This window comes from Euprymna scolopes, chromosome 23 (genome assembly GCF_053919585.1).
Source record: "Euprymna scolopes isolate OS-2025 chromosome 23, ASM5391958v1, whole genome shotgun sequence".
NCBI classification, from domain to species: domain Eukaryota; kingdom Metazoa; phylum Mollusca; class Cephalopoda; order Sepiida; family Sepiolidae; genus Euprymna; species Euprymna scolopes.
Window position 1 is genome coordinate 13,943,487 of NC_136504.1, and position 13,696 is coordinate 13,957,182.

The window sequence follows — 13,696 nt, forward strand, 5'->3', positions numbered from 1 at the left end:
GTATTTTAACGAAGTAAAAATAATGATAGCTAATTACTCCAGTGATCTAACATTTTATTTTCATTCATTTTGGCTCTTAATAGAAATGATCCTTAATTTGATCTCCTAAATATTTTTCTCATCCTATTTTCTGAGAGCTGGAAAGAATGGTGAAATAAAATCTTTCACGTATGAAAAAAAAATGCAACTGACTTTGCATGAATTCGAACTCTTTTCACTAAATTGAACTTCCAATTTAATCATCTGTTCACCACATATTCACCTCCCGGTTTCAAACATTATTGAATGCTTCATTTATCGTCTTACATCTTTCAAGACTTCCAATATGCGTCTTTAAAATATCTTTGTCTTTCTCCACTTCACACTTTGCATCGTCGATGGCCTTCACTTTTTTCGTGAGACTTTCCTTGATTTTTGTGAGACGCTCATTATCACGTTTCAAATTGGATATTTCGTCTTCTCTTTTCTGAAGAAATAAGCAAAAAGATTTTTTTTTAAACATTAATTATCGAATCTTTATATTTTCCTGAAAAAAAAAAAAACATAACTCATTCAACAAATATATAACTTAAAAAAAGACTATTATATCTAATACAGATCTACAGATAAAATTCTCTAAAATATTTCATCCGATAGACCCCAAAATGTCCTTGTAAATTTATATTTTTCTCCCATCATTTTTGAATTCATCCCTGATTTTAAGACCATTCCAACCAATTTTAAAAGCGTTCAATTCTGAAGGTTTTCTATTCGTTTTCAAGTTTTTCACCATTTCTTTGGATCAATAATGAAAATTTCAGCTCAACTTGTTTCTCCAAACAGATTTTATAAGCATTTTAAGAATTGGAAAAGTGCATTAGGTTTTCCAAAAAGTAAACAACTTAATAAAGCTAGAAATTTTTTCGTTTAAAACAGATTATAATACCAGTAGATTTCTTTTGATAATGAAATAAAATTAAAAAGAAACTTTCTTTGCACGTCTTATTTTTATGAATAATTAAGCAGACGTTTTTTTAGTTAAGAAAACTTTTTTAAATAGTAAAGATAGTGCTTTAATGGCGTCTCTTGGAAAAAAAAAAAAGAAAATAAATTTTAAGACAACTATTTTTTAAAAGAACAAAAGATCAGCTCAGTATAATTTTATTGTACTTTTGTTTGGGTTCATACTGCATTGACTGCCTCGTAGTTTATATTTCCCAGATAGTGCCCAAGTATTCTTAAAGGGACTTGATTATAAATGAATAATCATTATTCTTTTATACCTATAGACACTAGTGTTTCATGCTTATACAATCATCAGTGTAGGAGGTGACAATTCCTGCTGGTCAAGAGATTCGAACTCAGCCATCAAGCTACCTTTGACCTCGTTTGCTGAGCCTTTAACTCCAGGTCACCAAACAATCGCCACGAGAATGAAGGGAATTAAAAATTAATAAAAACACAATTTGGGTGCAAATACTACACAATCTATCTATCTATTTATATCTCTCTTTATATATATACTAGCATGGGTGCCCGGCGTTGCCCAGGTATTTGGAGGTGTATGTTGAGCAAAAAAAAAAGCGGTCAATTTTTTTAACTTTGACCCCTATTATGACCCCTTAAAATTTATTGTTTTTGGATTAAATCAAGTTATTGAGTTAGATCCATGTCCAAGAAACCTATATCTAAAATTTTAAGTGTTTATACCCAAAATTGTTGGAGGAGTTTGGTAGAGTTCTCAAAGGTTAAATCGTTGAACTTTGACCCCTTAATCGCAAAATTTCTGGCCGAAAACTAATCACATAGATTTTCCCAAATCTCAGTACCCTGTATATCAAATTTCGAGTCTGTAGACTTAAAATTGACAGAGTTATTGCGTAGGGAAATGTACACATGCAGACACACAGACAGACAGATACATAGACAGACAGATACACAGACACGTTCACTTTAATATATATATATATATATATATATATATATATATATATATATATATATGATTGTTGAGCTGGATTAAATCCGACGATATGAAATAAAATGTCAATGACCATCCCTCTTGAAAAAGCCCGCATAAATTGTGCGAAACGTTGAGTATCCAGGTCCTTCCACCTCCACTTTATTTCATATATATATATATATATATATATATATATATATATATATATATATATATATATATATATATATATATAAACATGGCTGGTTAATTTTAACGCGTCTAAAACTAGGTTTCTCTCTTTTCATCATAATCGCTCTGACCTCTATCTGGCTTCAATTAAAATGAATGGCTCTTATCTTGGGGAAGCACCATGTCTTAACAAGCTTCGGGGACTACTCTTCACTCCTGGTCTGAAATGGAGCACATACATCAAATCTGTTGCCAATATTGCTCGAAAAATGGTTGGATCATTCTACCACTCCAGTAGGTATCTCACTGTCGATGCAGTTCTCTATCGATATAAGAGCCAAATCTGATATATAAAAGGCTATATGTTTGTCTGTCTGTCTCCACATTTTTTAAACTCTGTCTCCTCTGAAACTAAAAATCGAAAAGTGAAGCTAGGAGCCTCAAATAATTGGATTTCTTACGGGTCATTCTTTTATGGGTTTTTAGCCGGTTAAAATAGTTTTTCAGGGGTCAAAAATGGGTCAAAATTGAAAAAATCGTTACACATTTTGTACATTCATCTTAGTTTATTTTTAATTTGTAATCAGTTCGTATGTATGTCATGTTGGTACAGTGGTAACGTCACCAGCTTTCAATTCTAGCTGATGATACCCAAATACTTTTATTTTTGAAATCACGACTCTATAATAATATATACGAAATCTGGACTAATTAAAATATCATATTTAAGCATATTTTGTGCCTGGGCAAAGCCGTGTGATGCCCTCTACCCCCACTATTATGCTATAAAATGGAATACCATTGCCACATCTGGGCAAGAGCTGCTCGGCGCACCCTATCCAGCCTTGATAGAGTTCAAAATCAGCTTCGAAATCTAGTAAGTGATGCCCTTTTATCTTCTCTCCAACCTCTTCCCAACAGAAAAGACGTTGCAAGCCTGTCTCTGCTATATCATTATTTTCATGGCAAGTGCTCGTCTGAGCTCTAATCTATGAACCCCTTCACCTTTGCCAAAGTTTTCTATAAAACACTTGTTACATATAGGGGTTTCAAAAAGAGAGAGTCTTAGAGAGAGAGTAAGAGTCTTATTACAGAGAGGGATGTTGAAAGTCTCAGAGAGAGATATGTTGTTGTAAGAGACTTAGAGAGATTGTTCGTTTATAACGATTCCTATATATTAAATGTTCATTCCTTAATTGTGTTTATGGAAGAAGAAGGGGAAGAAGCTCTTGGAGTGAGGAGACAGTGTTCACTGTTCGGACATTGTGTAGACATGATGATGTTGATTCACATTATGGATATGACATGTCGAGATGTGTATGAAACGACATTTTATAACACAGGCATATAATACAATTTAATTTACCTTTTTGTAGGAATCACAAACACAAGACGACGTTCTACAAAACACTTGATGGTTTATTTCGTCACACGACCGGCCGTGATTTCCATCATCAAGAATTCAAAGCTTCACATTTTAGTTTCAACGTGACGTCTCGCTTCCTAGACGACTGACTCTCCCTGAGTTTCTCACTGATTGACTTCTTTTCTCTCAAGTTTTTTCTCTATCCCTAGAACTTCCTATTTTCTGTAACGTCATACACATGTTAAAACATGTGCCTTCTTTCACGTGTTCTGGACATGCGTGTCCAAAACTTTTCCTATTTCTACAAAAGGAATTTTAACCTATACTCAGTAACCTGTTTAAAAACATTATCTTATAAGCTGCATTCTTTCAATTTAAAATTTCATAACAAACTTGACAGTTCACATTCTTTTCTTGAAATATTTTATCTCTATTCTAAACAATGGTTTGTTTTACATTTTTAAATTCTCACACGTAATCTATTTCTAAACCTAAATTACGAGGTTCGAATTTCGTCTATGGCTATTTCATTTTCATTTTAACTAATCTCTCTATTTTTATACTTACATGAAAAGGAGACAGCCCTTATCATGTAAAACACTCGTTACAATCACAATCAACAATTTTCCCCACTCTCTGTCTGTGCCTATGTATAAACGCAATTTCCATGAACAAAGCTTCTTTCCTAGAACTACTCGCCTGTGGAACTCTGTACCGCTGGCCTGCTTCTCGCCGGCAGAACAGAGTTCCACAGGCAAGTAGTTCTACGAAAGAAGCTTCCAAGTCTAATGTAAACAAGTTCTTGTTGAGCCGTCTTCTTAAATAATCCAAATCCTACCCAATCTACGTCATTAACGATTGCTAAACTACCAGCTTACATTCATTAACACTTATCCTTGAATAGCCTTTGAGCCTTGATAAGTGGTGACTCCCCTGTAATATATATATATATATATATATATATATATATATAAAAATGTAAAGTTGGTTCGTTCTAAAGAAATAAAACCATGTTTATACGTTACCAACTTATTTGAAATTTTCAAACAACCCATTTTTAGAGTCGAGGTATGTTTTTATGTTATTAAAATAAATTTACCTAATTAAAATTAAAATATTAAATAAAATAAATATATTTATTTATCGTTTCTGCGAATCTGTTCTGTTGATAAAACTGAACTTCCGGTTCGATTCATTTCACAGCCACGAATTGACGAAAGGTTTAGTTTTCTGTTAACTCGATAAGTAAAAAAAAAAAAAAAAAAAAAAACATATTTCATTTGTTTATCTTCCAAATTTTTTAATTTACACATCTTTTCTTTATTATATAAGGCCAAAAAAAAAAAAAGTTTGTTGCTTGCTTTTGAGTTTTTTTTTTTTCTATATAAGATTACTCATGCAGAGAGTGATCCGTGCTGAAATAATGTTATTATTTAAAAAGTCATTCTTAACATGGGGAGGTAAGGATGTTTTGTACCTATTCTGTACTTTAACCTTACAATTGAATAAATAAATAAAAAAAAAAAACACATCGTAAAACGTTATTTAAACGTGGAAATATGATTTAAAAAATAGCGCGGTTCTCTGCATTAGCACCATTTTTATTTATTGTTGTTGTTTCACGAATTTTCGGATAACTATTCCTCTGGCCTTCATGAAAAGAAGTCCTTTTATAAATGTTCAGTAACTTTTTCCTTTTATTATTCTTAAAGAGTAAAACTTTTCTTATTCATGAAAGGAGTTAAGCCTACGTAAATAAATAAATGTTTGTACACGTGACAAATTATCAATAAATGGTTTAGTTACTTTTTTTAAAAAATGTTTGTAAAAGTGCGAAAGGCGACGTTACGTTGTTGTACAAACATTACTCCCATGCTTAATTTCTATACTTATAGGTTTTTGGAATTTTTTTTTTCACTGGATTATTATTGATTGGACACTAATTAAACAGATTATTAAAAAAAAAAAAAAATGTAAAAAAGAAATCATTATTTCGACATTTGAAAGTGGTGCTCACTTTTTAGTTACAACGTTCTGATAAATCAGTCACCCATTTTGTAAGCAATAAAAACGCGGTATATCAAAACCATACAAAGTAAAAATAATGAGTCTCTACCGCATTTGTAAGTCAGAAATATATTTGTTTCTCAAAGAAAAAAAATAGAGAGAACAGGACTTTTTTTTATTGTTTTCATGAAAATAAAGTTTCGAGATTTTTAATTATTTTTTTTTTTTTACTTATTTAGTCAGTTTGTGTGTTTTTTTTTTTTTAATTGTTTTTGTGAAAGGTGAGTTTTTTTTCAAAACTTTTGTTTTGTTTCTTTTTAATTTTTTTAAAGTATTATAAATTTCACTAACATGCTGGAGAAATGTTTAATAATTTGGTATTTTTTTAGATTAGGTTCACCTCCACAATTTTCCTTTCAATGACGACATTTATAGGTTTCCGAGTATGCTGAACACGCAAATTGCATTGAAATTTTGCGGAAATAAATAGTTGTATTATGCATTGTATTCTTCGGCGGCCATCTTTTTACGTGCACACGCGCCATAAACAAATACACACACGTAAAAAGATGGCCGCCAAAGATTACAATGCATAATACAACTTTTTATATCTTGATAACTACTTATTTCTGCAAAATTTCGATGCGATTTTCGTATTCAGCATAGTCGAAAACCATTTCAAATCGTCATTTAAAAGAAAATTGAGGAGGTGGACCTAATCTAAAAATTTACCAATAATTTTTAATCCCGTACGCCTCCCGATACATTGCTTCGTCAACATGCGACCATTTTATATCTCCCGAAGACACTTCCATATTTAGAAAAAAAAAAAAAAAATAAAAAGTGACCGATTTACCAGAACGTGGTAACTAAAAAGTAAGTATCACTTTCAAATGTTGAAATGATTTTTTTTTTTTTTTTCAATTTTTTTTCATAATCTGGTTAGTGTTCAATCAATAATAATCCAGTGAAAAAATTTCAAAAAACCTATCAGTATAGAAACTCCACCATGTAAGTAAATAAATAAAAAATGTTATGTGCGCATGCGTTAGCCTTGACTAGGGGGGTACTAAGGGAACGACCATTAAATAATTCTGCGGGTCGCCATGGAACTCAACGCCCAAGGAGTATCAAAATAGTTTTCATGATCTGAAGAAATTTTTTTTTCTGAAAAGTGAGTGATCACTTTTCCATCTAAATTTAACTTAAAATGAGCACCCACTTTCTGGCCACCTGAGGAAGGGGCATTTATTTTCGTGTTTATTGGCTTAAAGGTTTTTTTTACAAGGCAGTTTGGTATGCGAATGCATATTTAACAGTTTTCGTTTATGCTCACGCATAGCATAAACAAAGGCTACGTCTGTGAAATGGAAAATAGTCCCAGAGTTCAGGGGTTAATACCATGCAAAAGAAATCAAACAAAAAGACTTTTAAGCCAAGAAACACACAGAAAGAAAAAAAATAGCATCCATTTTTTTTCTATCGAATTCATTTGCTGTTTTTATTGAAAACTATTTTCCCCCGGATTTTTGATATAATTTTCCATTAAGGGCTGTGCGTCTCACGTTCGTAAATAACAACATTTTTTTTGTAGATTTTGGTGTGCTAAAAACGAATCTGCAAACCGTTTCCGTCACAAAAAAATAGTTTTTATGATATGAAGAAATTACTTTTTCGAAAAAGTGGCGATCACTTTTCCATGTAAATTTAACTTAAAATGAGCACCCACTTTCTAGCCACCTGAGAAAGGGGGGATTTTTTCCCATGTTTATTAGCTAAACAGCTTTCGTTTATGCTTACGCATAGCGTAAACGAAGGCTACGGCTGTTAAATGGAAAATAGTCCCAGAGTTCAGGGGTTATTACCATGCAAAAGAAATCAAACAAAAAACTTTTTAGCCAAGAAACAGAAAAATGCCCCTCTCTCAGGTGGCCAGAAAGTGGGTGCTCATTCTAAGTTAAATTTACATTGAAAAGTGATCACCCACTTTTCGAAAAAGTAATTTCATGAATGTCATGAAAACTTTTTTTTTTGCTACGTAAACGGTTTGCAGATTCGTTTTTAGCACACCGAAATCTACAATAAAATATTTCGTTATATATGAACGTGAAACGGGCCTGAAAGTAAAATAATACCGGATTTTTTTGAGCAGATTTGCCATTTAGTTGTACAAATATCCTCACACCAGGTAATCACTAAAAGGGATTTTTAAAAGTCGTCACCTGTATCGAGCAAAAGTTTAAAACCACCGATTATATGCCAGCCTACATCATGGTAACATATATTGAGTGAGTTCCTAACAGCATTTTTAGTTTAAACTCATTTTCCCAAAATTTCCCCAAACTTAACATGTTCAATACAGTCTGCCGCCATTTGTATTTTTCAGATATACCGATAAACATTGAATGTTTTTGAACCGATTATACATTACATAAAAACACTAAAATCTTATCCAGTTAGGTAGAACACTTACTTTTCTTGCCTTTGATAACATTTATTTGTTATATATTTATTTTTTGACAACTTCTTTGTATCTGTGTTTAGTAATATAAACCCTTTTCATTTAATGTAACGTTTAGTCGGCTCGAAAAACAGTGTTTATTGGTGTATTTGAAAGCTACAAATGGTGGTGGACACTGTTGATTACTTTAAGTTAGAGAAAGTGAGTTAAAACTAAAAAAACTATACAAAATACTGTCAGAAACCTATCCAATGTGCCAGCCTATGTCATGGTAACATATGTTCGGTGAGTTTCAGACACTGTTTTGTATAGATTTTAGTTTTCAACTTACTTTCCCAAACTTAACGTATTCAACAGAATTCGCGACCACTTCTGTTTTTTGAGCCAATTAAACATTTTACATTACATAAAAACACTAAACAATTATCCAATTAGGTAGAAACGTAAATTACCTTACCTTTGCTTTCATTTATTTGTTTTTGGACGACTTTTTCGAATCTGTGTATAGTAACCCTCCCCCCACCATCAACCAAATATTAATTACTAAATCACATTTTTTAAAACAACAAAAAAAAAGCATTTAGCGTTTCAACATTTTTGCTACGTTCGGCTTCATCCACTGATTGTTGGTCAAGTCCAAAACATGAATGATTGACAGAAACTCTCGAGGATCCAGATCAAATTCTGCAAGAGCACCATTTTTTTCAGTTTCGCCTTCTTTTTCACTTTTTGCAGTGGATTGCTGTACTAATATAAGAAACATGCATTTTCTCTTTTATTAAATTTTTCCATTACACCAAATTGAGCCACTGCAACGCGTGGCAGGGTACAGCTAGTATATATATATATATATATATATATATATATATATATATATATATATATATATATATATTGAGTAAAATGATTCATAATTGTGAATTAAAAATCAGTTTCAAAAGGAGAAACAAAACAAAATCAACTCGATTGTACGATCGTTTCGGAAACAATGTTCATTTTATTGAAATTAACACTAAGTATTGACAATAATTTGACAAAAGTTTTGTCCTTTAAAAACATAGTCTCCTCATCATCAAAAATAGGAGGGGGGGGGAGAAGTTAAAGACACCAAAATAAAACTAGCATTTTAGTCATGAGCAACATAAAATTAATAACTTGATTTTCCTTTATTTTGTTTTTAAATATTTCCAGACATATCTGCCTTACTCTCGACTAAAATGCCAGTATCTAGCTGTGTCTGAAGGGCTATATGTGCATATAAGCCCTGGAGATGTGAGTTCTAATCTGGGCATGGGTTTATGTGAGATGATCTTTAAGGATCATGAGGGCGTGTAGTTTGATATGCACTAATTTGCATATCAATGAATTGGCTGCACTAAAAAGACCCAACAAAAAGACCAAAGGCAAGAGGACAGGGGTCTAGTGGTTGGCAACAAAGGATGCGAGATGAGATAAAAAAAATTATATTTTTTTCTTAATTAGATTACAACAAATTAAGATGAAAACAAAAATACTGACCTTTAATTCTTGAAGGTTGAACACAATTTCATTATTCATTTGTTCTGCAACATCCAACTGATTTTTATAATCCATTTCAGATTTGTGAAGTTTTGCCTCGAATGCTTTATTATCGCGCACATTTTTTTCCAAAGTAATCTGTAAATAAAAAAAAGACATTGCAGTTATTAATGACTATATTCTGTTGAATAACTAATGATAAGCAATGCTGACTTTGGTCAGTATTTGGATGAGTGACCGTTTCGGGGAACATCAGGGGTCTTACGATTTTTGTTAGCAGAAGCGGTTGTAAAACTACTTTCTCTAATAATCTTGGAAAAGGTAAGAATCCATTCCTCCCTACTCTAACTATAGAGGAAATAGTAGGGTAGACTGAACCTTAACATTTTTATAAAACAATTAGATAGGGATAAAGATAAACTCTGGAATAACAACAGTCTTTCTCTGTTTGCCCCATCATCATTGATTTCTGTTTACTACTGAATGTAATGATTGGTAAAAATATGAGGCGCTGTAAATAAGTTTTCAGACTGTTTTTGTACAAGTATTAAAAATTATCGTAGACTCTTGAAAATTCAGTATGTTATTGCTAGACATCTTATGAGATGATTGACAAATTTTTATGATTTCAGGGTCAAATGAACAGTGACAGCAGGAATTAGAATGCATCCTACTAAAGACTGATTGTCACAGCTAGTGAATTTCAAAAATGTAATCTGAACATGAAGACACTTTAGAAGAACGATATGCAATAAAATTCTGTTTTAAACTTGGGGGAAAAAAAAGCCACAGAAACATAGAGGATGCTTCATACTGCTTTTGGACCATCTTGCATGAATCGAGTATCAGTTATGGAGTGCCATAAGAGGTTCAACGAAGACAGGGAGTCTGTAAGGGATGATGAGAGGTGTGGGAAGAGTAAGGAAGTCAGAACACCAGAGTTGATAGAATAAATAAAAAGTTTCATGAATAAAGACCGTCATGTGTCTATAGAGACAATAAGTTCACAGTTTGATGTCGGTGTGAGAACTTGTACACAATTATTTGCAAGCAACTGAAGATGTGGAAGATTTGCACAAAGTTTGTCCCAAGAGTGCTCCATCCTTGTCACAGACTATTTGACCAAGATGGGCATCCAGACAGTTCCTCACCCTCCCTATAGTCGAGACCTTGTTCCCTGTGACTTTTGGTTATTTCCTAAGCTCAAGAAAAACCTTACAGGCTGTCGTTATGAGACAATTGAGGAGATGAAAGAAGCTTTGACCAGGGTCATTGATATGCTCACACATTAGGACTTTGATGGCGTGTTCCAGAAGTTGTTGAAACCGTAAACAAGTGCATTGCAGCCAGAGGAGATTACTTCGAAGAGGACTAGATTTTCGTGTGTGCACTATCAATAAAAGTGCCTATACGAAAAAAAAGTTCGAAACTTATTGAAGGAACCTTGTAAATGCAGTTAATGGTTGTACAACACTTGCTTCATTATAAAAACTCTTCAGCGTGTACGTACCCTTCTAAAGAGTACACTTATCTCTTGAGTCAGAAGGAAGTAAGTCAGTTAGTATGCAAGAGGTCCGTATCGTGTAGGTAGCCTTTCAAAGGGTATACGTTGTCTCTTGACATATACATATATATATATATATATATATATATATATATATATATATATATATATATATATATATATATATAAGAAACTGCTAAGAATTAAAGTGTTTTTCATGCCTCATTAGGGATCTCGTTATTTTTTACTTCGTTCTCAATAAAACACTTCAAAACCAATGTGTACAACGACTGGATTTAAGTAATGCTTGGTCAAGAGAAATACAGTTCATGATTGTGCAACCTTTGCTTCACTATAAAAACTCTATATATTACTAAGAAACTACCAGGAATTAAATTGTTTATCATGCCTCATTGGGGATCTCGTTTTTTAACTTTCTCTTCAATTAAACACTTCAAAACCATTGCGTATAACACTTGTATTATTAATGCAATATTAATATACAGATTGACTTCTGTTAAATATTTCATTTGATAGTTCCCAAAAGTGCTTTTTTAATTAAGTTATTTAGCATTAGTACTTGATTCGTTTAATTTCATCTTAAAATATTCTGATGTTCATCCTCTGCCTTTCTCTTTGACTCTCACACTTTCTCCTTCCATTTTGTGACACTTTTTACTTGTCCAAGAATCATACGTTCACAAGCTCACTCTCGAGCCCTCACAGTTCAGCAGGTCAAATATTATCTACGGTTTTGTCCAATCATTTTCTTCCAAATTTTCCTTGGACACCTAACCTTTATGCAGTTTAAGACTTCCATCTTACTTTTATTTTATGGAAATCGCTCCATATAAGGTATGAAGCCACTTGATGTAAGGCGCTAACAAAAACAAAAAATAATTATAGCAAAGACAGGAGATGCCTGTTGACCTGAGTCTTGAAAAAAAACTGAGGTTAGCAGCAGAGAGAAAACAGTCAGCAGGAAGGGAATTTCACAGTCCTGCAGTTAATGGAAATAAGCTACTGGAATAACACTACAGTTTATCTATGAGATCGAATGTTCAATCTGACTTGATTTGATTGCTGATTTTAATTTAATCCGGCAACTTGTTCGAAAATTTAAAATAACTTGATTTACAAAAATAAACGTCAATTATTTTCTTTCGTTTTAATTATTCAGATTACTAGTCTCATCTTGAGTGTTATACATACACTTTCAGCTGGTGTAACCTCCGACCCGCAAGGACACATAGTATAATGGATAAAGAATTAGGTAAAATTCAGTTGTAAGTGTCACTCTTTTGGCGGTTAAAGGTTCAATCCTCAGTGTGGGCGATATACTAAGAATACAATTACAAATTATTTAAGACTTCTACCCGGTCATGGCTGAAAGGAACAAGAGAATGCTACTTCCGTGGATCAAATATAAAGGGTTCCATTCGTGTTGACCATAAGCTTGACAGAAAAATCTCTGAGTTTGACCAGATACACTTGAAGAAGGTTAAAGATTGACTGAAATGTTATGTGAATAACACTCAAGGTGAGAACAGAAGAGATGTTGCGAGTTTGTCTCTGCTTTATCGTTATTTTCATGGCAAGTACTCGACTGAGCTTCAATCTATGGTCCCCCCTCGTCAAACTTTCACAAGTACCACTCGTCTAGCTGAAAACACTATCAATAATTCCCCCACTCTTTATCTGTGCCTAAACTTAAACGTAGATTCCATGAACAAATCTTCTTTCTTAGAACTACATGCCTGTGGAATTGGCTTTCGTTTTCCTGCTTTCCAGCTGACTACAATATGGCTGTCTTCAAGTCCAACGTAAACAAGTTCTTAATAGTCGTTCCACTTAAGTTAACAAATTTACTGAATTTCCATTACTAACGATTACTATATTGTCCAATTGACTACTTATCCTCGAGTGATCTCTGGCCTTGAAATGGTTATGCTTATGTAAAAAAAAAAAAAGTAGTCTGAATAATCGAAATAATATGAATTATAAATCTTCGCCTAAAAATTTTGAAACATAACATTTATTGGTAAATCAACATGGCAATAGTCTTTCTGATTTCGAAAAAATATTTTTAAATGTCATTAATTATTTGGAAAGTTTCAATTAAATCACTCTCTCATGAGTATTCTCTCTAGCAAAGTAATTTTTTTCAAATGTCTTCCATGAGACAAATTATGAAATTATATTTTAAAGAAAAAGAAATTGATCTTACTCTAGTTTCTTCCAAATTCTGTTTTCTTTCCAAAGATTCCATCCTGAATTTTTCCTTTTGATTCTCAACAGATTTCAACTCATTCTTAACGTTTTCCAGTTCTTCTTCGATCTGCTTCATCTCACGTTCTATCTTCTCTTTTTTGCGACTTTCGTAGTGAGATTCAGATTTACGGATGTTAATATCTTGTTGAAGCTGCAAAAAGAAAAAATATTCTTAAAATCCACAGAAATACTGTATGTACCGCAAGGTAAAATACCAGGTTGGGAAACTGGCATGGTAGACAACCTGTCTAGTGATGGTGTCACAATAAAAAATACCCTTGAGAGCCCTGGCGAAGCATCAAGTATTCAGCTATGGACAAGATTTGAATTACACTAAAATTATTAAACTACGAATGTGCCCCTATCTTATCAAAGAATCTACTGGTAATTTTATACATCAGCCGTTCTGCTTGTGCAGTGATAAAACTTCTCAAGGTCACTTGTCTAGCTAGGCTT

The 13,696-nt window shown here is 32.7% G+C and overlaps 1 protein-coding gene across 1 annotated transcript in view; it reads right to left on the reverse strand.

Moving 5' to 3' along the window:
* Positions 1-13,696, reverse strand: part of LOC145245771 (cilia- and flagella-associated protein 58-like) — an 89,763-nt gene that overhangs the window by 58,141 nt on the left and 17,926 nt on the right. The window contains exons 6-8 of the mRNA XM_080107379.1: positions 13,197-13,391; positions 9,466-9,603; positions 307-466 (exon numbers count right to left, since the gene is read on the reverse strand). Of these exons, the coding sequence (XP_079963505.1) occupies positions 307-466; positions 9,466-9,603; positions 13,197-13,391 (493 nt within the window). The remainder of the gene's footprint in view (positions 1-306; positions 467-9,465; positions 9,604-13,196; positions 13,392-13,696) is intronic.